Source organism: Rhinoraja longicauda, chromosome 15, assembly GCF_053455715.1.
Source record: "Rhinoraja longicauda isolate Sanriku21f chromosome 15, sRhiLon1.1, whole genome shotgun sequence".
Classification (NCBI taxonomy): domain Eukaryota; kingdom Metazoa; phylum Chordata; class Chondrichthyes; order Rajiformes; family Arhynchobatidae; genus Rhinoraja; species Rhinoraja longicauda.
The window spans coordinates 45,036,825-45,062,585 of NC_135967.1; the positions used below are offsets into that span (position 1 = coordinate 45,036,825).

General features: G+C 46.9%; 1 protein-coding gene across 1 annotated transcript in view; it reads left to right on the forward strand.

Annotated features, from left to right (window-relative positions):
- Positions 1-1,369: 1,369 nt before the first annotated feature.
- The window catches only part of LOC144600437 (calpain-5-like), an 88,058-nt gene continuing 63,666 nt past the window's right edge, over positions 1,370-25,761 (forward strand). Inside the window, exons 1-2 of the mRNA XM_078412032.1 lie at positions 1,370-1,417; positions 1,619-1,787. Of these exons, the coding sequence (XP_078268158.1) occupies positions 1,629-1,787 (159 nt within the window). The 5' untranslated portion in view covers positions 1,370-1,417; positions 1,619-1,628. The remainder of the gene's footprint in view (positions 1,418-1,618; positions 1,788-25,761) is intronic.

The following is a 25,761-nucleotide window of genomic DNA, read 5'->3' on the forward strand; positions in this document are numbered from 1 at the left end:
TTTTAATTTAAAGAAACACATTTATAGAGTCATGGAGTCATAGAGTGATACAGTGTCGTAAATGTATAAAAATACCCATCATTAAAATCTGACAATGCGCAGTTCAACCACATGTGATTTTTTTCTATTACAAATAGGGCGGCACGGTGGCGCGGCGGTAGAGTTGCTGCCTTACAGCGAATGCAGCGCCGGAGAGTCAGGTTCGATCCCGACTACGGGCGCCGTCTGTACGGAGTTTGTACGTTCTCCCCGTGACCTGCGTGGGTTTTCTCCGAGATCTTCGGTTTCCTCCCACACTTCAAAGACGTACAGGTATGTAGGTTAATTGACTGGGTAATACGTAAAAATTGTCCCTAGTATGTGTAGGATAGTGTTAATGTGCGGGGATCGCTGGGCGGCGCGGACCCGGTGGGCCGAAGGGCCTGTTTCCGCACTGTATCTCTAAACGTATCTCTAAAAATCTCAAATTGTGGAGTGCAGAGGCAAATAAATAAATGATGGGTCTTTGTCCCAAACATTATGGAGGGCACTGGGATACTTGACAATGAAACGCTCTTGACTCTTGACTCTTCAAGCATGCAAAATACAGATGCTAGTTTACAAAAAACAGAACACCAAGTTCTGGAGTAACTCAGCGGGTCGGGCAGCATCTCTGGGGAATAGGCATGTTTTCCAGAAATGCTACCAGAGCTGTTGAATTATTCCAGCAATTCGTGTCCTTTTTAAGTGAAATTATTGCACTGAAATAAGTAATGGTAAAACATAGAAACATAGAAAATAGGTGCAGGAGTAGGCCAATCGGCCCTTCGAGCCAGCACCGCCATTCAATACGATAATGGCTGATCATCCAGAATCAGTACCCCGTTCCTGCTTTTTCCCCCATATCCCTTGATTCCATTAGCCCTCAGTGCTAAAGAAGGGTCTCGACCCGAAATGTCGCCCATTCCTTCTCCCCAGAGATGCTGCCTGACCCGCTGAGTTACTCCAGCATCTTGTGCCTGCCTTCGATTTAAACCAGCATCTGCAGTTTTCTTTCCTGCCCTTCTTACCCGAGCTAAATCTAACTCTCTCTTGAAAACATCCTGTGAATTCGGCCTCCACTGCCTTCAGTGGCAGAGAATTCCACAGATTCACAGCTCTCTGGCTGAAAAAGCTAGTCCTCGAAAAAGAGTTCTATTTTTTTGCTCGCTTCCCAATTGAGTTCTTTGTGAAACCAGCAGTTCCACCTGTGGTTAACAGAGGGGGGTGGGGGTGGGGAAATATTCCTCGTGAGTTTGAGAACTGCCTGTTCAGCTTTCAGAAATGGTAGAGTCTGCAACGTGAAGGTTAAAAAGCTAGAAACTCGGCAGGACGGATGCAAAGTTGTTGGAGACCAGTTGGAGGCTCGGTTTTTAAATAAAAGAAGGCAGCCTGGGAGGTGAGTATACTTTCTTGCTCCCCGTGAAAAGCGTAAATATCCAGTTATTTCCATAGTCTTCAGGGGTAAGTGCTGGAAGTAATGGAAACAGTGAAGTTTGAGGTGGGGGAGACAGTTGTGCATGTCACTCACTTTGGCAAGCGTAAACACTGGAGTGCACTTATGTGGTTTACGCGCGCACTGATGCTATTTCAGTTTTAGCTTGTTCAGGATGGTCCTGAGGATTTACAAAGGTCAGCGGTACTCTGCTTTACAAGAAGAATGCCGTCAGAGCCAGCGGCTGTTTGAAGACCCTTACTTCCCCGCCGTAACCGAGTCGCTGTTTTACACCAAGACCCCACCCGGGGCGATTGAGTGGAGGCGGCCGAAGGTAATAATGTGTTAACTGTTTAAATGTCCGACACATCGCAAAGTATCGGTCACCAAGATAAGTGGAGCAGTTTCATTCATTCATTCACTGCTCCTGCTGTGTTCTTTGTGAGATAAAGAATGTGCTGCAGATAGACACAAAGTGCTGGAGTAACTCAGCGGGTCAGGCAGCAGCATCTCAGGAGAAAAGGAATGGGTGACGTTTCGGGTCAATAGACAATAGGTGCAGGAGGAGGCCATTCGGCCCTTCGTGCCAGCACCACCATTCAATGTGATCGTGGCTGATCATCCACAATCAGTACCCCGTTCCTGCCTTCTCCCCATACCCCCTGACTCTGCTATCCTTAAGAGCTCTATCCAGCTCTCTCTTGAAAGCATCCAGAGAATTGGCCTCCACTGCCTTCTGAGGCAGAAAATTCCACAGATTCGCAACTCTCTGACTGAAAAAGTTTTTCCTCATCTCCGTTCTAAATGGCCTACCCCTTATTCTTAAACTGTGGCCCCTTGTTCTGGACTCCCCCAACATTGGGAACATGTTTCCTGCCTCTAACGTGTCCAACCCCTTCATAATCTTCAATAAGATGCAAACGGTGAAACTCAGCAGGACGACAGTGAAACTGGTAGACGACTAGGGTGGGGGAGGGACGGGAAGAGAGGGGATGCAAGGGTTACTTGAAGTTAGAGAAATCTAGGCTGGCGTTGATCTGATGGCGATGTGCAGGGAGACTTTGTGTCGGTCGTCACAGCAACACACCAGGGCATTCTTGTGCAATAAAGTGAAGAATACAAGGGATAATTGTATCTGAAATGCTGCTTTTACCGAGATCCTGCATTTGTATAGCAGGGGCCACATATAGAAATTCCTGACACAAGCAAATTATTAGTGTAGGAAGATAACTGCAGACGCCGGTTTAAACCAAAGATAGACACAAAATGCTGGAGTAACTCGGCGGGACAGGCAGCGTCTCCGGAGAGAAGGGATGGGTGACGTTTCGGGTCGAGACCCCTCTCCAGGTAAACCAAAGGATAAAGCTATTTCTCCAGAGGGCATAGATTTAAAGTCATGTATTGGGAAGAAGAGGAGCTGAGAAATTGAGGAGAAAAACAAACTGTTTGGGGGAAACTGAGTAGGTTGGGCAGCTGCTGTGGACGTGTGTAATAGACAATAGACAATAGGTGCAGGAGGAGGCCATTCGGCCCTTCGAGCCAGCACCGCCATTCAATGTGATCATGGCTGATCATTCTCAATCAGTACCCTGTTCCTGCCTTCCCCCCATATCCCCTGACTCCGCTATCCTTAAGAGCTCTATCTAGCTCTCTCTTGAATGCATTCAGAGAATTGGCCTCCACTGCCTTCTGAGGCAGAGAATTCCACAGATTTACAACTCTTTGACTGAAAAAGTTTTTCCTCATCTCCGTTCTAAATGGCCTACCCCTTATTCTTAAACTGTGGCCCCTTGTTCTGGACTCCCCCAACATTGGGAACATGTTTCCTGCCTCTAACGTGTCCAACCCCTTAATAATCTTATACGTTTCGATAAGATCTCCTCTCATCCTTCTAAATTCCAGTGTATACAAGCCTAGTCGCTCCAGTCTTTCAACATATGACAGTCCCGCCATTCCGGGAATAAACCGAAGATAGACACAAAAAGCTGGAGTAACACAGCGGGACAGGCAGCATCTCTGGAGAGAAGGAATGGGTTTTCGGTTCGGGTCGAGACCCTTCTTCAGACGTTTGAACTTTTGGTCTACCTTTGCTACTCATGGTTCATACATCCCATTCCTTCTCTCCAGAGATGCTGCCTGTCCCACTGAGTTACAACACGATTTGTTGTGTCTATCTACAAGCAAATGATTACCAAGCTTTGATTTCTGTCCAATCTATGTCTGGTTCGGTAAGCCTTCATTATCTGAAAACCTTGGTTAACTTATTCCAATATGCACATTGGCCGGCAGTAAACTTTAGTAGCATCCACACTTTATCAACTGGTAACCTTCAGTCTTTGTATTCCTCAATGAGTTGGATAAACATATGTGTAAATATATATTTAAAACACGTATGAAAATATTATATATTAAAGTGTGTGTGTCGAAATATTAGGAGGCTTCAACCTTGCACAATGCTCAGTGTTGTTCTTTGCTGAGAATGTTTTAACATTTTCCGAAATATCTTTAATAAACACAGTTGCTTATCTTTTGAATTCAAGCGCCCCACTTAAAAAAAAGGTAAAGGCTTTAATCCTAAATGTTTTCATCCTAAAATGTGAATGCATGTGTTTGACTTCTTGCGCGTGCCTCTGGTCTGTCTCTGATTGTGTGCGCGATGCCCATAGGTTCATGTTCATAAGTTCTAGGAGCAGAATAAGGCCATTCGGCCCATCAAGTCAATATCAAGGAATCGAGGGTTATGGGGAAAAGCAGGAACGGGGTACTGATTTTGGATGATCAGCCATGATCATAATGGTTTGTGATGTTGCTGGCTCGAAGGGCCGAATGGCCTACCCCTGCACCTATTTTTCTATATGTTTCTATGTTTCTATTCCGCCGTTCAATCATGGCTGGTCTATCTTTCCCTCTCAACCCCATTCTCCTGCCTTCTCCCCGTAACCCCTGACACCCGTACTAATCAAGAACCTGTTAATCTCCATCTTAAAAATACCAAATGACTTGGCCTCCACAGCCGTCTGCGGCAATGAATTCCATAGATTCACCACCCTCTGACTAAAGAAATTCCTCCTCATCTCCTTTCCAAAGGTACGTCCTTTTATTCTGAGGCTGTGCCCTCTGGTCCTGGACTCTCCCACTGGTGGAAACATCCTCTCCACATCCACTCTACCCAGGCCTTTCACTACTTGGCTGCTGGAACTGGAATTAAATCCATGACCTTCTAACTCCGATGTGAGAGTGCTAGTGTTAAGCTAAATCTGGCACTTTAATTTTGTACGGGATTATTTCTTCCAGTTTGCATATCGAATCTCATCTGTGGAATTCTCTGCCTCAGAAGGCAGTGGAGGTCAAGTCTCTGAATGCATTCAAGAGAGAGCTAGATAGAGCTCTTAAGGATAGCGGAGCCAGGGGGTACGGGGAGAAGGCAGGAACAGGGTACTGATTGTGAATGATCAGCCATGATCACATTGAATGGCGGTGCTGGCTCGAAGGGCCGAATGGCCTCCTCCTGCACCTATTGTCTATTGTCTCATAGGAACAAGGAACTGCAGATGGGCAAGCTGGGCGGAAATGGTTGTTCCCACGCTGCTGATTTACAAAAATGAGACATAAAGTGCTAGTTTCTTCCCAGCTGTTATCAGGCAACTGAACCATCCCATCAACAACTAGAGAGCGGTCCTGAGCTGCCATCTACCTCATTGGAGACCCTCGGACTATCTTTAATTGGACTTTACTGGATTTTATCTTGCACTAAACGTTATTCCTGTTATCAGGTAGCTGTACACTGTGGACAGCTCGATTGTAATTATGTATTGTCTTTCCACTGACTGGTTATCGTGCAACTGAAGCTTTTCACTGTACAAGTGACAATAAACTAAAACTAAGCTGGAGTAACTCAGCAGGTCCCTGGAGAAAATGGATAGGTGACGTTCATCAGTTCATGTTCATAAGTGATAGGAGCAGAATTAGGCCATTCGGCCCATCGTCTATTCCTCCATTCAATCATGGCTGATCTATATTAACCTCTCAACCCCATTCTCCTGCCTTCTCCCCATAACCCCTGACTCCCGCACTAATCAAGAATCTGTCAATCTCCGTCTTAAAAATACCCATTGACTTGGCCTCCACCGCCTGCTGTGGCAATGAATTCCACGGATTTTCACCACCAACTTTCTGATGTTACATCCTTTAATTCTGAGGCTGTGGCCTCTGGTTCTAGACTCACCCACTGGTGGAAACATCCCCTCCACATCCACTCTATCCAGGCCTTTCACTACTCAGTAAGTTTCAATGAGATCCCCCCCTCATCCTTCTAAACTCCAGCGAGTACAGGCCCGGTGTCTTCAAGTGCTCATCATACGTTAACCCACTCATTCTTAAGTTCATTCTGGTAAACCTCCTCTGGGCCCTCTCCAATGCCAGCACATCCTTCCTCAGAAATGGTGCCCAAAACTTCTCATAAAACTCCAAATGTGGTCGTACCAGTGCCTTATACAGCCTCAACATTAGATCCCTATTTTTGTATTGTAGCCCTCTCCAAGTAAATGCTCGCATTGCATTTGCCTTCCTTACTACCGATTCTACTTGCAAATTGGCTTTTTGGGAATCCTGCATCAGCACTCCCGAGGCCCTTTGCACTTCCGATTTCTGAATACTCTCCCCGTTCTTTATTAGTTTAGTTTACAGATACAACGCGGAAACGGGCCCTTTGACCCACCAAGTCCACGCCGACCACAGCGATCTCCGCACATTAACACTATCCTACGCACACGAGGGACAGCTTACACTTCCACCAAGCCGATTAACTTACATACCTGCACGTCTTTGGAGTGTGGGAGGAAACTGGAGCATCCGGAGAAAACCCACGCAGGTCACGGGGAGAACGTGCAAACTCCGTACAGACAGCACCCGCAGTCAGGATCGAACCCGGGTCTCTGGCGCTGTGAGGCAGCAACTCTACCGTGCCACACCTTTCTGTGGTCTATTTGGTAATGGGACCCTTGGAGTTGTAATGTAGGAAGGATCTGCATCCTTGATCAGCAACCCAAACAACACATCAGACATGCATCAGTGGAAGGTAAAGCTGCAAGGTGTAAGATCTGTAAAATGTACTGCCAGTTTAATCTGATAGAAACCTCCAATCCTGCAAAATCTCTCAACAAGAAGGGTCTGCACGGTGGCGCAGCGGTAGAGTTGCTGCCTCACAGCGCCAGAGAACCAGGTTCTATCCTGACAGCGGGTGCTGTCTGTACGGAGTTTGCACATTCTCCCCGTGACCTGCGTGGGTTTTCTCCGGATGCTCCGGTTTCCTCCCACACTCCAAAGACGTGCAGGTATGTAAGTTAATTGGTTTTCTCCGGGTGCTCCGGTTTCCCCTCACTCTCCAAAGATGTACAGGTTTGTGGGTTAATTGGCTTGGTATAATATAAAATTAAAAAATTGTCCTGAGTGTAGGATAGTGTTAATGTGCGGGGATCGCTGTTCGGCACGGACCCGGTGGGCCGAAGTGGGCCTGTTTCTGCGCTGTATCTCTAAAACTAAAGCTAAGACTAAAAACTCCCAAAGAACCTGTAGAGGGGCCTTCATCAGAACGTCCTTTATTGCATGAAGTAACCTCTCAACTAACAGCCCTGAGGGGAACAATGCAATGTGCTCGGTTCTTAACACTACTTCTACATGCACTACACTACTCCTTAAAAAAAGTAATACGAATACATGAACCATTGACAATTGACCTAAATTTATGCAATGCATTTCGTAGTTGCATAAATGAAATCATACATAGAAACATAGAAAATAGGTGCAGGAGTAGGCCATTCGGCCCTTCGAGCCTGCACCGCCATTCAATATGATCATGGCTGATCATCCAGCTCAGTAGCCCGTACCTGCCTTCTCTCCATACCCCCTGATCCCTTTAGCAAAAAGGGCCACATCTAACTCCCTCTTAAATATAGCCAATGAACCGGCCTCAACTACCTTCTGTGGCAGAGAATTCCACAGATTCACCACTCTCTGTGTGAAAAGAAACGTTCTCATCTCGGTCCTAAAAGACTTCCCCCTTATCCTTAAACTGTGACCCCTTGTTCTGGACTTCCCCAACATCGGGACCAATCTTCCTGCATCTAGCCTGTCCAACCCCTTAAGAATTTTGTAAGTTTCTATAAGATCCCCCCTCAATCTTCTAAATTCCAGCGAGTACAAGCCGAGTCTATCCAGTCTTTCTTCATATGAAAGTCCTGCCATCCCAGGAATCAATCTGGTGAAACTTCTCTGTACTCCCTCTATGGCAAGAATGTCTTTCCATTCATGCCTCTTCTTCACCACATTGTAGGTTTTGAAGGTTAATTGGCCGTCTGTAAATTGTCTCTAATCTGTAGCGAGATGAGAAAGTGGGATAACATAGAACCGACATGCACTGGTGATCATTGATCGGCATAGACTCGATGGGCCGAAGGTCCTGTTCCATGCAGTATCTCCAAACGAAACTAAATAGACCTACGTGCTCCTTGGAAGATGGTTACCATGGACTCCATGGGTTGAAGGACCTGTTTCCATGCTGTATCGCTAAAGTCAAGTCAAGTCAATTTTATTTGTATAGCACATTTAAAAACAACCCACGTTGACCAAAGTGCTGCACATCTGATTAGGAAAAAAAAAAGAAACATACAGTGGCTGGCAGCCAAACACAACGGCGCGGCCATCTTGAACAAAATGTTTAACTAAAGCAGAATGGTGTGTGTGTGTGTGTGTGTGTGTGTGTGTGTGTGTGTGTGTGTGTGTGTGGGGGGTGTGTGTGTGTGTGTGTGTGTGGGGTGTGTGTGTGTGTGGGGGGTGTGTGTGTGTGGGGTGTGTGTGTGTGTGTGGGGGGGGGTGTGTGTGTGGGGGGTGGGGGTGTGTGTGTGTGTGTGGGGGTTGGGGTGTGTGTGTGTGGGGTGTGTGTGTGTGGGGTGTGTGTGTGTGTGGGGTGAGTGGGGTGTGTGTGGTAGGGGGGGTGTGTGTGTGTGTGTGGGGTGTGTGTGTGGGGGGTGTGTGTGTGTGGGTGTGTGTGTGTGTGTGTGTGGGGTGTGTGTGTGTGGGGTGTGTGTGTGGGGGTGTGTGTGGGGGGTGCGTGTGTGGGGAGTGGGGGTGTGTGTGTTGGGGTGTGTGTGGGGTGTGCGTGTGGGGGGTGTGTGTGTGTGTGTGTGTGTGTGTGGGGTGTGGGGGTGTGTGTGGGGTGTGTGTGTATGTGGGGTGTGTGTGTGTGTGTGTGTGTGGTGTGTGTGTGTGGGGTGTGTGTGTGTGTGTGGGGGGGGTGGGGGTGTGTGTGTGGGGGGTGGGGGTGTGATTAGTTCAATGTGTAGGAAGGAACTGCTTACACAGGAGATAGACCTAAAATGCTGGAGTAACTCAGCGGGTCAGGCAGCATCTCTGGAGAGAAGGAATGGGTGATGTTTCGGGTCTGAAGAAGGGTCTCGAGCCGAAACGTCACCCATTCCTTCTCTCCAGTATTTTGTGTCCATCTTCGAGTAGTTCAATGGAATGTCACAATTCCTCTGCAGAATCCATGCTTGTTTTGTAAAAGAAAATAACTATGTTGAAAACTGCTGGATGCTCTCGAACATCAGACAACAAGATCGAGCAACATCAGCACATTGCCTCTCGGACGTCCAGCCTAGATTTCCAGAGCCTACAGTCCTTTTGTTAAGCTCAGGAGATCAGTTCTTGGCACGTCTAATCCCATTGCGATTAAATCCAGCTGCATCCTGATGATCTGTTTAAATAACAATGTTTACATTATTACAAAACGCCGATGATCCTGATAATTAACCAAGTTGGAAAGGTCAAATGCCCTTGGACGGCAAGATTTAGATTTTAGATTTAGAGATACAGCGCAGAAACAGGCCCTTCGGCCCACCGGGTCCGCTCCGCCCAGTGATCCCCGCACACTAACACTATCCTACACCCACTAGGGACAATTTTTACATTTGCCCAGCCAATTAACCTACAAACCTGCACGTCTTTGGAGTGTGGGAGGAAACCGAAGATCTCGGAGAAAACCCACGCAGGTCGCAGGGAGAACGTGCAAACTCCGTACAGACAGAGTTTGTACGTTCTCCCCGTGACCTGCGTGGGTTTTCTCTGAGATCTTCGGTTTCCTCCCACACTCCAAAGACGTGCAGGTTTGTAGGTTAGTTGGCTGGGCAACCGTTGCAATATGTAGGGGAACAGAAACGTTTTTGGGTCGGAAGGAGCTGCTGATGCTGGTCACATCAAAGAACAGACACAAAACGCTGGGGTAATTCAGCGGGACAGGCAGCATCTCTGGAGGGATGGAGTGGATGACGTTTCAGGTCGAGACCCGTACCTGAAGAAGGTTCTCGACCCAAAACGTCACCCATTCCTCCTCTCCAGAGATGTTTTAGGCACATGTCTCTTAAAGACTTAGATGTCGGAAGAAAAGGGGTAACATTGGTGGGGTGGGTCTCATGGCAGGAGAATGTGGGGTTCAGTTTATTTTATGTCACGTGTACCGAGGTACAGTGAGAAGCTTTTGTTGCGTGCTATCCAATCAGTGGGCAGACAATGCATGATTACAATCGAGCCATTCACAGTGCGCAGATACATGATAAGGGAATAACGTTTGGTGCAAGGTAAAGCCACCAAAGTCCGATCAAAAGATAGTCCAAAGGTCTCCAATGAGGTAGATAGTAGTTCAGGACTGCTCTCTGGTGGTGGTAGGATGGTTCAGGTGCCTGATAACAGCTTCCATAGGAACCACCCACTGTGTGAAAAAGTTGCCCCTCGGGTTCTTATTAAATCTTGCCCCTCTCACCTTAAACTTATGTCCTCCGGTTCTTGATTTCCCTATGAGTAAAAGACAATAGACAATAGGTGCAGGAGTAGGCCATTCGGCCCTTCGAGCCAGCACCGCCGTTCAATGTGATCATAGCTAATCATTCTCAATCAGTACCCCGTTCCTGCCTTCTCCCCATACCACCTGACTCTGCCATCCTTAAGAGCTCTATCTAGCTCTCTCTTGAATGCATTCAGAGAATTTGCCTCCACTGCCTTCTGAGGCAGAGAATTCCACAGATTCACAACTCTCTGACTGAAAAAGTTTTTCCTCATCTCTGTTCTAAATGGCCTACCCCTTATTCTTAAACTGTGGCCGCTGGTTCTGGACTCCCCCTACATTGGGAACATGTTTCCTGCCTCTAACTTGTCCAACCCCTTAATAATCGTATACCTTTATCTAGCCAAGACTGTGCATCGAGCCTATCTATTCCCTTCATCGGTGGAGTATTATTTATTGTCTAGTTGTAGCTCTACTCAATAACCAAAAGTATGTCGTCTCGTTTTGCTCTGGTTTGTTTCACTCACATGTTTAAACCGTAACGTTGTATTCTTAATGTTTTAATGTTTTATGCTTTATTCTTAATTGTTTACTGTATGTTCGAGTTGTTACTTGCGAGTGGAGCACCTTCATAGGTATTTATTCACAAAACGCTGGAGTAACTCAGCAGGACAGGCAGCATCTCAGGAGAGAAGGAATGGGTGACGTTTCGGGTTGAGACCCTTCTTCAAGGCACATTCCTTGTATGTGTACATACTTGGCCAATAAACTTATTCGTAAACTTGGTGCACAATATGGAGTTTTGGTGGCAATATTTATACACGCCAATCCTAAAAAGTCCCTGTACTTTCCTTCACCTATTTGAAGTACATAATCTGTCATGGAAGCAGATCCTCAAGGAGTTTTTTGTACAAAATTGAAAAATAAAGAGGGACTCTAACCTTGGAGTGCAGGAGGATGAGGGGTGACCTTATAGAGGTGCATAAAATCATGAGAGGAATAGATCAGGTAAATTGAGGGCGTATAGGAGCAAAGAGGTCCTTCTGCAGTTGTACAGGGCCCTAGTGAGACCGCACCTGGAGTTCTGTGTGCAGTTTTGGTCTCCAAATTTGAGGAATTCTTGCTATTGAGGGCGTGCAGCGTAGGTTTACTAGGTTAATTCCCGGAATGGCGGGACTGTCGTATGTTGAAAGATTGGATCAACTAGGCTTGTACACACTGGAATTTAAAAGGATGAGAGGGGATCTTATCGAAACGTATAAGATTATTAAGGGCTTGGACACGTTAGAGGCAGGAAACATGTTCCCAGTGTTGGGGGAGTCCAGATCAAGGGGCCACAGTTTAAGAATAAGGGGTAGGCCGTTTAGAACGGAGATGAGGAAAAACTTTTTCAGTCAGAGAGTTGTGAATCTGTAGAATTCTCTGCCTCAGAAGGCAGTGGAGGCCAATTCTCTGAATGCATTCAAGAGAGAGCTGGATAGAGCTCAAGGATAGCGGAGTCAGGGGGTATGGGGAGAAGGCAGGAACGGGGTACTGATTGAGAATAATCAGCCATGATCACATTGAATGGCGGTGCTGGCTCGAAGGGCCGAATGGCCTCCTCCTGCACCTATTGTCTATTGTCTAACACACAGAGTCTCTTGCCCAGAGTAGGGGAATCGAGGACCAGAGGACATAGGTTTAAGTTGAGGGGGGAAAGATTTAATAGGAACCCGAGGGGTAACTGTTTCACACAAAGGGTGGTGGGTGTATGGAACGAGCTGCCAGAGGAGGTAGTTGAGGCAGGGACTACCCCAACATTTGAGAAACAGTTAGACGGGTACATGGATAAGACAGGTTCAGAGGGATATGGACCAAACGCGGGCAGGCGGGACGGGAGGAACTGGGATGTTGGTCGGTTTGGGAAGTTGGGCCGAAGGGCCTGTTTCAACGCTGTATCAATCTATGACTCTAAGTAGATGGAAAACTCTAAAATAGATCCAAAAGAGCTCCAAGATCCAATTTGCAAATCCCTACCCCGAGGACAGGTTGGCTGAACTCAGTTTGAGCAGCAAGGCTGAGTATCAGTTTGTGAAGAACCAATTCCTCATATATCAACAATACAGAAAGATAAATGTCTTGTTCTTACTCCCAGATGAGTTTGAATCTGTGGAACTGCTTGGAGGAAGAGTTTGCCGAGCGAGAGAAAATTCTAAAACCATGTGTGCCTCTAAATTGGGAAATAAGATTCCAGTCACAGAGAAAGATGTGTGGGCTGACATTTTGCTCAAAATAATCCTTCGAACTCTCAAGGTTTTTTGGCCAATAAATATATAAAATTCTAAGAGGCATAGACTGTCAGAACCATTTTCCCAGAGTGGAAATGTTAACCATCTACCTTACTGGAGACCCTCGGGCTATCTTTAATCAGGACTTTACTGGATTTTATCTTGCACTAAATGTTATTCCCTTCATCCTGTATCTGTACACTGAGGACGACTCGATTGTAAACGTGTATAGTCTTCTGTCATAAGGGATAGGAGCAGAATTAGGCCATTCAGCCCATCAACTCTACTCCACCATTCAATCATGGCTGATCTATCTCGCCCTCCTAACCCCATTCTCCTGCCTTCTTCCCATAACCTCTGACACCCGTACTAATCAAGAATCTATCTATCTCTGCCTTAAAAATATCCAATCACTTGGCCTCCACAGCCGTCTGTGGCAAAGAGTTCCACAGATTCACCACCCTCTGACTGAAGACATTTTCTCCTCATCTCCTTCCTAAAAGAACGTCCTTTAATTCTGAGGCTATGACCTCTAGTCCTAGACTCTCCCACTAGTGGAAACATCCTCTCCACATCCACTCTATGCGAGCCTTTCACTATTCTGTGTGGTTTAATGAGGCCCCCCCTCATTCTGCTGAACTCCAGCGAGTACAGGCCCAGTGCCGATAAACGCTCATCATAGGTTAACCCACTCATTCCTGGGATTATTCTTGTAAACCTCCTCTGGGCCCTCTCCAGAGCCAGCACATCCTACCTCAGATATGGTGCCCAAAATTGCTCACAATACTCCAAATGTGGCCTGACCAGCCCCTTATAGAGCCTCAACATTACATCCCTGTTTATTGTATTCAACGGCTCTTGAAATAAATGCCAGTCTTTTCGCTCTCTGGATAGCAGTCAACATAAAGGCTTTTCGCTGTACCTCAGTACACGTGACTATAAACTAAACTAAAGGATAAGAGGGCATATCTTTAAGTTGAAAGGGACAAATTTTAAAGGAGATGTTTGGGGCAAGTATTTTTTTTGCACACCATTAACTTCAGGAACTATGGTCTTATATGGGCTGCGTCTATGGTTGCACTGCAAACATTGGGGTCTTTTATACTATTATGGTTACCTGATATTATGGTTATTAATTCATTGTGTTCCCTTTAGTGCGAGGTAAAGCCAGCAAAGTCTGATCAAGGATAGTCCTGGGGTCATCAGAAAGGTATTCTGCAGTAATTGACATTAGCTGCAGAAGAATAGAAGAGAAAATTTAGGAAGTGCAGATACAAGGTCGTGCAGTGGTAGAGTTGCTGCCTCACGGTGTTTGGGATGTGGGTTCGATCCTGACTACGGGTGCTGTCCGTACGGAGTTTGCACGACCTGCATGTGACCTGCGTGGGTTTTCCCCGGGTGCTCCGTTTTCCACCCATATTCCAAAGACGTGCAGGTTTGTCGGTTAATTGACTTCCATAAATTGTCCCCAGCGTGTGTAGGGTAGAACTAGCATGCGGGGATCGCTGGTCGGCGCAGACTCGGTGGGCCGAAGGGCCTGTTTCCATGCTGCAACTCTAAACTGAACATGCAGTGGTCAGATACTCCTTTAAAATTAAAGCAGTGAGCTGAGACTAAAAATAAACAGCCCTCAATAATTTTAGGAATTTATTCCGTGGCAGAGGTCACGATTAGAGAGACGTACAATAAATAACATTTCGGAGAAGAACTTTAACCGATGCTGGTCGAGGGGAGTGAAGTTTATCATTGGTCCTTTCAGAAATCTAGTAACCCCAGCACAACCCTGAACCTCTGCCATCTAGACATTGCGGGCTCGGAACTGCAGGTGCTGGTTTAAACCGAAGTTAGACACAAAGTGCTGGAGTAACTCAGCGGGTCAGGCAGCATCTCTGGAGAAAAGGAATAGGTGATGTTTCAGGTCCAAAGAAGAGTCTCGACCCAGGAAATGTCACCTGAGTCTCTCCAGCGTTTTGAGTCTATCCCAGGTTTGTAGGTTAATTGACTTGGTATAAATGTAAATTGTCCCTAGTGTGTGTAGATAGTGGTAGTGTGTGGGGATCGCTGGTCGGTGCGGACTCGGTGGGCTGAAGGGCCTGTTTCCAGTACAGCATCTATCATCCTCTATATGTAGGAAAGAACTGCAGATGTTGGTTTACACTGAAGATAGACACAAAGTGCTGGAGTAACTCAGCGGGACAGGCAGTATCTCTGGAGAGAAGGAGTGGGTGCCTTTTCGGGTCGAGACCCTTCTTCAGACAGAGAGTTAGGGGAAAAGGGAAATTAGATTTTCGAGGTATGTGGAAATCAGGGCAGTTGTGTTTCTGCATTTCGGGGAGAAGGTAAAAACGGGTTTCGTGGGGCTGGGAAACGATAAGGTTGGAGGCTGGGGAGGGCAGACAGCCGGAAGCCTGTTTCCATTTTCCCCTGACTCTCAGTCTAAAGAAGGGTCTCGACCCGAAACGTCACCCATTCCTTCCCTCCAGAGATGCTGCCTGTCCCGCTGAGTTACTCCAGCACTTTGTGGCTATCTTGGATTTTGCTGAAGTATCTAAATGAAAAATGGCATGGGGCCACAGTTTAAGAATAAGGGGTAGGCCATTTAGAACTGAGATGAGGTAAAACCTTTTCAGTCAGAGAGTTGTGAATCTGTGGAATTCTCTGCCTCAGAAGGCAGTGGAGGCCAATTCTCTGAATGCATTCAAGAGAGAGCTAGATAGAGCTCTTAAGGATAGCGGAGTCAGGGGGTATGGGGAGAAGGCAGGAACGGGGTACTGATTGAGAATGATCAGCCATGATCACATTGAATGGCGGTGCTGGCTCGAAGGGCCGAATGGCCTCCTCCTGCACCTATTGTCTATTGTCTATTGTCTATTGTCTATTGGCATCAACATTCTGATGGAAAATTAGCACTGTTATACCAGACTGCAGCAGTCTGAAGAAGGGTTTTGACCCGAAACATCACCTCTTTCTTTTCTCCTGACCCGCTGAGTTACTCCAGCACTTTGTGTCTAGATCACCACTCTTTCTCCTGCACTGAATGGAATAACGTCCGAGTCTGCTCTACGTATCCCTACAGCGCAGGCCCTCGAGTCCTGGCAACATCCTCGTAAATCTTCTCTGCACTGTTTCCAGCTTAACAACATCTTTCCTATGACAGGGTGACCAAAACAAGATGCAACACACAATTGGGACGAGGTTTTCTTTCCTAAATAAAGCACCAAGTGCTGGCGGCACGGTAGCGCAGCGGTAGAGTTGTTGCTTTACAGCGAATGCAGCGCCGGAGACTCAGGTTCGATCCTGACTACGGGTGCTGTACTGTAAGGAGTTTGTACGTTCTCCCCGTGACCTGCGTGGGTTTTCTCCGAGATCTTCGGTTTCCTCCCACACTCCAAAGACGTACAGGTATGTAGGTTAATTGACTGGGTATATGTAAAAATTGTCCCTAGTGTGTGTAGGATAGTGTTAGTGTGCGGGGATCACTGGGCGGTGCGGACTTGGTTGGCCGAAAAGGCCTGTTTCCGCGCTGTATCTGAAATATGAAAATATGAAAAATAACTCAGCGAGCCAGGCCTGAAAAGACCCCCATCCTTTTTCTTCAGAGATGCTGCCTGACCTGCTGAGTTACTCCTTCACTTTCTAAGTTCATAATTGATAGGAGCTGAATTAGGCCATTTGACCCATCAAGTCTACTCCGTCATCCAATCGTGGCTGATCTATTTTTCCCTCCTAACCCCATTCTCCTGCCTTCTCCCCATAACCTCTGACACACGGATCTGAAAGTACGTCCAAATGTGTTTTAAAAAAATTAAACGGGAAAACAGAGCTGCCGGAGGGAGCCAATGCTCGAATCATGAATAAAACATGAAGTGTTGGAGGAACTTGGTGAGTCAGGCAGTATCCGTGGAAGGACACAGAAACAAAATGCTGGAGTAACTCAGCGGGAAAGGCAGCATCCCTGGAGAGGAGAAGGAATGGGTGACGTTTCAGGTCGAGACCCTTCTCATTACCTTCAACCGATGTCCTCTGGTTCTCCATTCCCCTACTGTGGGCAAGAGACCCTTCCTCTGAATGAAGGGTCTCGACCCGAAACGTCACCCATTCCTTCTCTCCAGAGAAGCTGCCTGTCCCGCTGAGTTACTCCAGCATTTTGCGTCTCGGAGCTATGGTACAACGGGTGACGTTTCGTGTCGAGACCCTTCTTCAGACTGGGTCTTTAGTCCTTGGAGCGCAGGAGGATGAAGGGTGATCTGATAGAGGTCTATAAGATCATCAGTGGCATAGATAAGGTAAATGCACAGTCTTTTACCCAAAGTAGTGGTATCAAGAAACAGAGGACATAGGTTTAAGATGGGGGGTGGGGGGGCTATATTTAATAGGAACCTGAGGTGCAACTTTTTTATACAACACAAAGGGTGGTGGGTGTATGGAACGAGCTGCCAGAGGAGGTAGTTGAGGCAGGGACTATCGCAATGTTTAAACAAACATTTGGACAGGTACATGGATAGGAAAAGTTTGGAGGGATTGTGGGTCAAAGGCAAGCAGGTGGGACAAGTGCAGATGGGGCATGTTGGTCAGCATGGGCAAGTTGGGCCGAAGGGCCTGTTTCCACGCTTTATCACCCTATGACTCTAAAATGGGATTGCTGGGGAAAAATAAGTTAATTACGTAACCGATAAGGGACTTATGAATGTCAATCATCTTCGGACAGTGTGTGTTTTCCATTATTCAGACTGAGAAGTCCAGATTTTTGTCTTGGCAAGAACATTTAATTCTAAATACAATGGTTATAGGCTTTCTTAAGGGAGGCTCCAACAGTGAGCTTGGGGCCAAAATGAGGCTCAGTGCTCCAGGGAGGATTTTAGAATAACTCCATAGCACACTGTTCAGAAAGAACATTGCTCCATAGATACTAATCCTGAAAAATGTTTATGCCTTTATTCAATGCATAAAAGGCTATAGGTGCATTCGAGGCAGCATCTCCCAAAGGACCCAGACCAGTTTTAGTTGTGTTTCGAACGGCACGGTGGCGCAGCGGGAGAGTTGCTGCCTCACAGCGCCAGAGACCCGGGTTCCATCCTGACCTCGGGTGCTGTTTATTTCTTAAGGGGTAGGACAGGCTAGATGCAGGAAGATTGTTCCCGATGTTGGGGAAGTCCAGAACAAGGGGTCACAGTTTAAGGATAAGGGGGAAGTCTTTGAGGACCGAGATGAGAAAGTTTTTTTTCACACAGAGAGTGGTGAATCTGTGGAATTCTCTGCCACAGAAGGTAGTTGAGGCCAGTTCATTGGCTATATTTAAGATGGAGTTAGATGTGGCCCTTGTGGTTAAAGGGATCAGGGTGTATGGAGAGAAGGCAGGTACAGGATACTGAGTTGGATGATCAGCCATGATCATATTGAATGGCGGTGCAGGCTCGAAGGGCCGAATGGCCTACTCCTGCACCTATTTTCTATGTTTCTATGTTTCTATGTTCGGAGTTTGTACGTTCTCCCTGTGACTGTGTGGGTTTTCTCCAGGTGCTCCGGTTTTTTCCTTCCCACATCCCAAAGACGCACTTGTAGGTTAATTGTGCGGGGGGCTTGATGAGAAGATGGGATAACATAGAACAAGTGTGAACTGGTGAACAATGGGTCGGCATGGTCGACTCACCGACCCGGGTGGGTTTTCTCCGAGATCTCGCTTTCCTCCCACGCTCCAAAGACGTACAGCTTTGTAGGTTAATTGGCTTGGTGTAAATGTTTAAATTGTCCCTGATGTATGTAGGATAGTGTTAATGTGCGGGGATCGCAGGTCGGCGCGGACTCGGTGGGCCTTAAGGCCTGTTCCGCGCTGTATCTCTGAACTAAACTGAACTAAAATTAACTAAGTTAAATTACTCAGATATTTCAGGATCTTCAAAGCCAAAATTCAATTAGCAAGGAAGGAGAAGGAAACAGTTTGATCACTTTGACTGCGTAAGGATTTCATACTAAAGTATAGACAATTGGCTTGGCGTAAATGTAAACTTGTCCCTGATGTATGTAGAATAGTGTAGACAATAGACAATGGGTGCAGGAGTAGGGCATTCGGCCCTTCGAGCCAGCATCACCATTCAATGTGATCATGGCTGATCATTCTCAATCAGTACCCCGTTCCTGCCTTCTCCCCATACCCCCTGACTCCGCTATCCTTAAGAGCTCTATCTAGCTCTCTCTTGAATGCATTCAGAGAATTGGCCTCCACTGCCTTCTGAGGCAGTGAATTCCACAGATTTACAACTCTCTGACTGAAAAAGTTTTTCCTCATCTCCGTTCTAAATGGCCTACCCCTTATTCTTAAACTGTGGCCCCTGGTTAGTAAATTAGAATTGATGAGTTCATTGCACAGGACACATTCTTGGTCTGACTGCAAATGATTATGGTAACAACATGCACTCGTTTAAGGAATTTGCTACATTAACACGTTATTCAAGAAGGCATGTAAACCACAGGTGGTTTATAAACTGTTGAAAAATCTGTTCAGCCACAGTTAGGGTTGCCAACTATTTCACCCCCGAATAAGGGACAAAAGGTGACGTCACCGCCCGGCGCCCCACGTGACCTCACCCAGCCAGCGGCCACGTGCTCCCGCTCCACCAATGGCGGCTGCCCGGGCTATTCAACCTCCGTTAGGCGAACACACTCGGCCCCGCTCCCCGAACACTCTCCGTTCGCCTACAGTGTCCGGGCCTACAGTGGCCCGCGGGCCTAAGACGGGACAAGTGCGGTCCTATACGGGTCAAACTAATTTAGCCCAAAATACGGGATGACCCGGCTAATATGGGACAGTTGACACCATAATGCGATTTATTTTACAGTAAAAAAGACACAAAGTGCTGGAGTAACTCAGTGGGTCAGACAGCAGCATCTCTGGGGAGCATGGATAGGCGATGTTTCAGGTCGGGACCCTTCTGATCAGGATCAGACTAAAGGAGGGTCCCGATCCAAAATGTTACCTGTCCATAGATAGCCACAAAATGCTGGAGTAAATCAGCGGGACAGGCAGCATGTCTGGAGAGAAGGAACGGGTGGCGTTTCGGGTCAAGACTCTTCTTCAAACTGAATCAGGGGAGTGGGGAGATACAGAGATGAGGAAGTGTTGGGTGTGAAAACGAGACAAAGGGGATAGAGATCAAGGAAAATGTAGAATAGGACCAAGATAGACACTAAAAGCTGAAGTAACTCAGCGGGACGGGCAGCATCTCTGGAGAGAAGGAATGGGTGACGTTTCGGGTTGAGACCCTTCTTCAGACTAGTTAGGGAAATGGGAAATTTCCTTCTCTCCAGAGATGCTGCCTGACCTGCTGAGTTATTCCAGCTTTGTGTGGCTATCTATCTTCAGTTTAAACCAGCACCTGCAGTTCCTTCCTATGATGTTACCTGTCCATGTTCTCCAGAGATGTTTGCCTGACACAGAGGGTGGTGGGAGCTTGGAACGTGATGGTCAGGCAGTACGCTAGTGGCATTTGAGACCCTTGGATAGGCACCTGGAGATGCAGGGAATGGCAGGATAGGGATTATGTGCATGTCGATAAAAGATTGTTTACAGATACATGATAAGGGAATAACTTTTAGTGCAAGATAAAACCAGTAAAGTCAATAGACAATAGACAATAGGTGCAGGAGGAGGCCATTTGGTCCTTCGAGCCAGCACCGCCATTCAATGTGATCATGGCTGATCATTCTCAATCTGTACCCCGTTCCTGCCTTCTCCCTATACCCCCTGACTCCACTATCCTTAAGAGCTCTATCTAGCTCTCTCTTGAATGCATTCAGAGAATTGGCCTCCACTGCCTTCTGAGGCAGAGAATTCCACAGATTCACAACCCTCTGACTGAAAATGTTTTTCCTCATCTCCATTCTAAATGGCCTACCCCTTATTCTTAAACTGTGGCCTCCTGGTTCTGGTCTCCCCCAACATTGGGAACATGTTTCCTGCCTCTAACGTGTCCAACCCCTTAATAATCTTATACGTTTCGATAAGACCTCCTCTCATCCTTCTAAATTCCAGTGTATACAAGCCTAGTCGCTCCAGTCTTTCAACATATGACAGTCCCGCCATTCCGGGAATTAACCTAGTAAACCTACGCTGCACGCCCTCAATAGCGTCCAATCAAAGAAAGTCCGACGGTCACCAATGAGGTAGATCGTTGTTCAGCACTGCTCTCTGGTTGTGGTAGGATGGCTCAGTTGCCTGATAACAGCCGGGAAGAAACTGTCCCTGAATCTGGAGGTGTGCATTTTCACACTTGTGGGCCTCTTGCCCGATGGGAGAGGGATGGTCTTGGTGTCATGTTCGGCACGGACGTTGTGGGCCGAAGGACCTGTTCCTGTGTAGTACTGTTCTATACCCGAGACCGGATATTAAAACCAGCTTCATGTTTTCGAGAACCGCTGTTCCTATCAAAATATCTGTGTTGTCTCCCAAGTTTAGTTCCAGCTGTTTAGCTTTCGTTTCAAAGCACAGAATGCTTGTTATTATCAGCCTACCATGTAGAAGGTGATTAGTGCATCATGATGCCACACTATGTGTAGGAAAATAACTGCAGATGCTGGTTCAAATCGAAGGTAGACACAAAATGCTGGAGTAGAAGGAAGAGAGGAGATCTTATCGAAACGTATAAGATTATTAAGGGGTTGGACACGTTAGAGGCAGGAAACATGTTCCCAATGTTGGGGGAGTCCAGAACAAGGGGCCACAGTTTAAGAATAAGGGGTAGGCCATTTAGAACTGAGATGAGGAAAAACCTTTTCAGTCAGAGAGTTGTGAATCTGTGGAATTCTCTGCCTCAGAAGGCAGTGGAGGCCAATTCTCTGAATGCATTCAAGAGAGAGCTAGATAGAGCTATTAAGGATAGCGGAGTCAGGGGGTATGGGGAGAAGGCAGGAATGGGTTACTGATTGGGAATGATCAGCCATGATCACATTGAATGGCGGTGCTGGCTCAAAGGGCCGAATGGCTTCCTCCTGCACCTATTGTCTATTGTCTATTGTCTAACTCAGCGGGTCAGGCAGCATCTCCGGAGAGAAGGAATGGGTGACGTTTCGGGTCGAGACCCTTCTTCAGTCTGATGAACGGGGAGGGGGCGGGACACCCTAGTGTATTTAACACCAAGAGAAACGGCATATAGATATCCCACGTCTCAGTCAGTGGTTAATGTATCTGGCTGTTAGGAAATGGAGGATTAAAAAAAGAAGTCTCCAGCTCTTTTATTTCACTTTAGTTTAGAGATACAGCGCGGAAACAGGCCATTCCGCGCCGACCAGCGATCCCCATACATTAATACTATCCTACACCCTCTATTGACAATTTTTACATTCACCAAGCCAATTAACCTACAAACCTTTGGAGTGTGGGAGGAAACGAAGATCTCAGAGAACACCCACGCAGGTCACGGGGGAACGTATAAACTCCGTACAGACGGCACCCGTAGTCGGGATCGAACCCGGGTCTCCGGCGCTGCATTGGCTGTAAGGCAGCAACTCTACCGCTTCGCCACCGTGACCGCCCTTCTCTTCTCTGAGGAAGTATCCATCATCCTCCATGTGTAGGAAAGAACTGCAGATGCTGGTTTAAATCGAAGGTAGACACAAAATGCTGGAGTAACTCAGCGGGATGGGCAGCATCTCTGGAGAGAAGGAATGGGTGACGAAGGGTCCTGACCCGAAACGAACCCGATGCTGCCTGACCCGCTGAGTTACTCCAGCATTTTGTGTCTACCTTCCATCATCCTCTATTCTGACACACCTCTGAGTAGAAGATGGACACCAAACGCCGGAGTAACTCAGCGGGGCAGGCAGCATCTCTGGAGTAAAGGAATCTGGAGGTATCTGTTTTCACACTTCTGTGCCTCTTGCGTGATGGTAGAGGGGAGAAGAGGGAGTGACCGAGGTGAGAGTCGTACTTAATTATGCAAAGGGATGATTTGCGGAAGCCAATTAATCAGTCTGAAGAAGGGTCTCGACCCGAAACGTCACCCATTCCTTCTCTCCCGAGATGCTGCCTGACCTGCTGAGTTACTCCAGCATTTTGTGATTTTTCGGGTCTGAAGAATGGGTCTCGACCCAGGAAATGTCGACCTGAGTCACTGCAGCGTTTTGAGTCTGTCCCAGGTTTGTAGGTTAATTGGCTTGGTATAAATATAAATGATCCCTAGTGTATGTAGGATTGTGTGTAGTGTGCAGGGATCGCTGGTCGGTACGTACTCGGTGGGCCGAAGGGCCTGTATTCATGCTGTATCCCTAAACTAAACTAAACTAAACTAAACTAAACCAAAGTACACCACATTGTGTGTTGGAAATGCAGCAATAGTCAGCCCCATTATATAAACAACCTTACACAAGAAACACTTAAATAATTCCATGTAATCCGCCAGAGATGGACAAATGGCTTTAACTTTGCCAATTTAAACTGCAGCAATGGGAATGTATCTGAAATTGCTTTCTGCAGCCACTAACTGAGTGCCAAGTGAATCTGGCAGACTTCCCAACGATTGTGGTTGTAAACAATGTGAAGACTGACAGAGCTGTCGCCACATAATAAAAAATATGAAGTCAGAGCGATGTTTAAAATAAATTGACCCTCTTGAAAGCGATCCCACAAGTTACTTCAGTACTAAGACACACAGTACACGGTGGCGCAGCGGTAGAGTTGCAGCGCCAGAGACCCAGGTTCGATCCCGACTACGGGCGCTGTCTGTACAGAGTTTGTACGTTCTCCCCGTGACCTGCGTGGGTTTTCTCCGAGATCTTCGGTTTCCTCCCACACTCCAAAGACGTACAGGTTTGTAGGTTAATTGGCTTGGTATAAATGTAATAAATTGTCCCTAGTGTGCTAGTGTGTGTAGGATAGTGTTAGTGTGTGGGGATCGCTGGTCGGTGGGGACTCGATGGGCTGAAGGGCCTGTTTCTGTGCTGTATCTCTAAAACTTAAGCTAAACTAAACCTAAAACTCAACTACTGGAGTAACTAAACTGTATACAAAAATGAATTTTAACTATACCTCAGTACGTGTGACAAGTACCATACCATCACTCAGCGGGCCAAGCAGCATCTCTCAAGTACATGGATAGGCAACATTTTTGGGTCTGGACCCTTCTTTAGACTTCTTCAGTCCTCACCTGAAACATCACCTATCCATGTTCTTGTGTAATGTTGCCTGACCCTCTAAGTAATGAGTGGAGTAGATCGGGTAGACGTACAGAGTCTCTTGCCCAGAGTAGGCGAATCGAGGACCAGACGACATAGGTTTAAGTTGAGGTGGGGAAAGATTTAACAGGAAACCTGAGGGTTAACTTTTTCACACAAAGGGTGGTGGGTGTATGGAACGAGCTGCCGGAGGAGGTAGTTGAGGCTGGGACTATCGCAACATTTAAGAAACAGTCAGACAGGTACATGGGAAGGATAGGTTTAGAGAGGTATCGTATCGTATCTCATTAAATGATGAATTTATTGGTGGTGTGGACTAGTTTAGTTTAAATTATTATTATTGTCACGTGTACCGAGGTTGAGTGAAAAGCTGTTTTCATTGCATGCTATCTAGTCAGTGGAAAGACTTATACATGATCACAATCAAGCTGTCCACTGTGTAGAGATACAGGATAAAGGGAAAAACGTTTAGTGCAAGATAAAGTCCCGTAAGATTGGATTAAAGATAGTCCGAGGGTCTCCAATGAGGGTAGATGGGAGATCAGGACTGCTCTCTAGTTGGTGATAGGATGGTTCAGTTGCCTGATAGCAGCTGGGAAGAAACTGTCCCTGAATCTGGAGGTGTGGGTTTTCACACTTCTGTACCTTTAGCCTGATGTGGGGGGAGGAGAAGAGGGAGTGAGCAGGGGTTAGACTCGTCCTTGATTACGCTGGTGGTCTTGCTTAACGAAAAATCTTGATTCACAAAAAAACCCTCAAGAAATAGTCAGTGCAAGATTGAGATTCTACCCCTTGTTGTCTTTTTGCTTCATGCACATAACAACATCCCTAACCTCAACACTCGATCTACGACAACATCCCTAACCTTTCCTATACATGTACCTGTCCAAATGTCTTTTAAATGGTGTTATAGTACCAGCCTCAACTGCCTCCTCTGGCAGCTCGTTCCATACACCCACCAGCCGGTGGGTCAGGCAGCATCTTTGGAGGAAAGTTTAGTTTAGGAAGGAACTGCAGACGCTGGTTTACATTGAAGATAGACACAAAATACTGGAGTAACTCAGCGGGACAGGCAGCATCTCTGATTGGAAGACGCTGCCAGTCCTGCTGTTACTCCAGCATTTTGTGTCTCTCATTAGTTCAGTTTAGTTTAGTTTAGGGATACAGCGTGGAAACAGGCCCTTCGGCCCACTGATTCCGTGCCGACCAGCGATCCCCGCACGCTAGCACTATCCTACACGCACTAGGGACAATTTACAATTACAGCAAGCCAATTAACCGACAAACCTGCACGTCTTTGGAGTGTGGGAGGAAACCGGAGCACCCGGAGAAAACCCACGTAGGTCACGGGGAGAATGTACAAACTCCGTACGGACAGTACCCGTGTTTAGGATCGAACCCGGGTCTCTGGCGCCGTGAGGCAGCAACTCTACTGCTGCGCCACCTTGCCTCCCTTTGAAATCAGTCCAGTAAAATGTCTAATATTTATACATCACTAAATGTTGAATTGCTATTATCTGAATGGTGTCAAGTTAGGGAAAGGGGACGTACAACGAGATCTGGGTGTCCTAGTGCATCAGTCACTGAAAGGAAGCATGCAGGAACAGCAGGCAGTGAAGAAAGCCAATGGAATGTTGGCCTTCATAACAAGAGGAGTTGAGTATAGGAGCAAAGAGGTCCTTCTGCAGTTGTACAGGGCCCTAGTGAGACTGCACCTGGAGTACTGTGTGCAGTTTTGGTCTCCAAATTTGAGGAAGGATATTCTTGCTATTGAGGGCGTGCAGCGTAGGTTTACTAGGTTAATTCCCAGAATGGCGGCACTGTCGTACGTTGAAAGACTGGAGCGACTAGGCTTGTATACACTGGAATTTAGGATTTAGAGGGGATCTTATCGAAACATATAAGATTATTAAGGGGTTGGCAGAAGGTCCTTCGAGCCAGTACCGCCATTCAATGTGATCATGGCTGATCATTCTCAATCAGTACCCCGTTCCTGCCTTCTCCCCATACCCCCTGACTCCGCTATCCTTAAGAGCTCTATC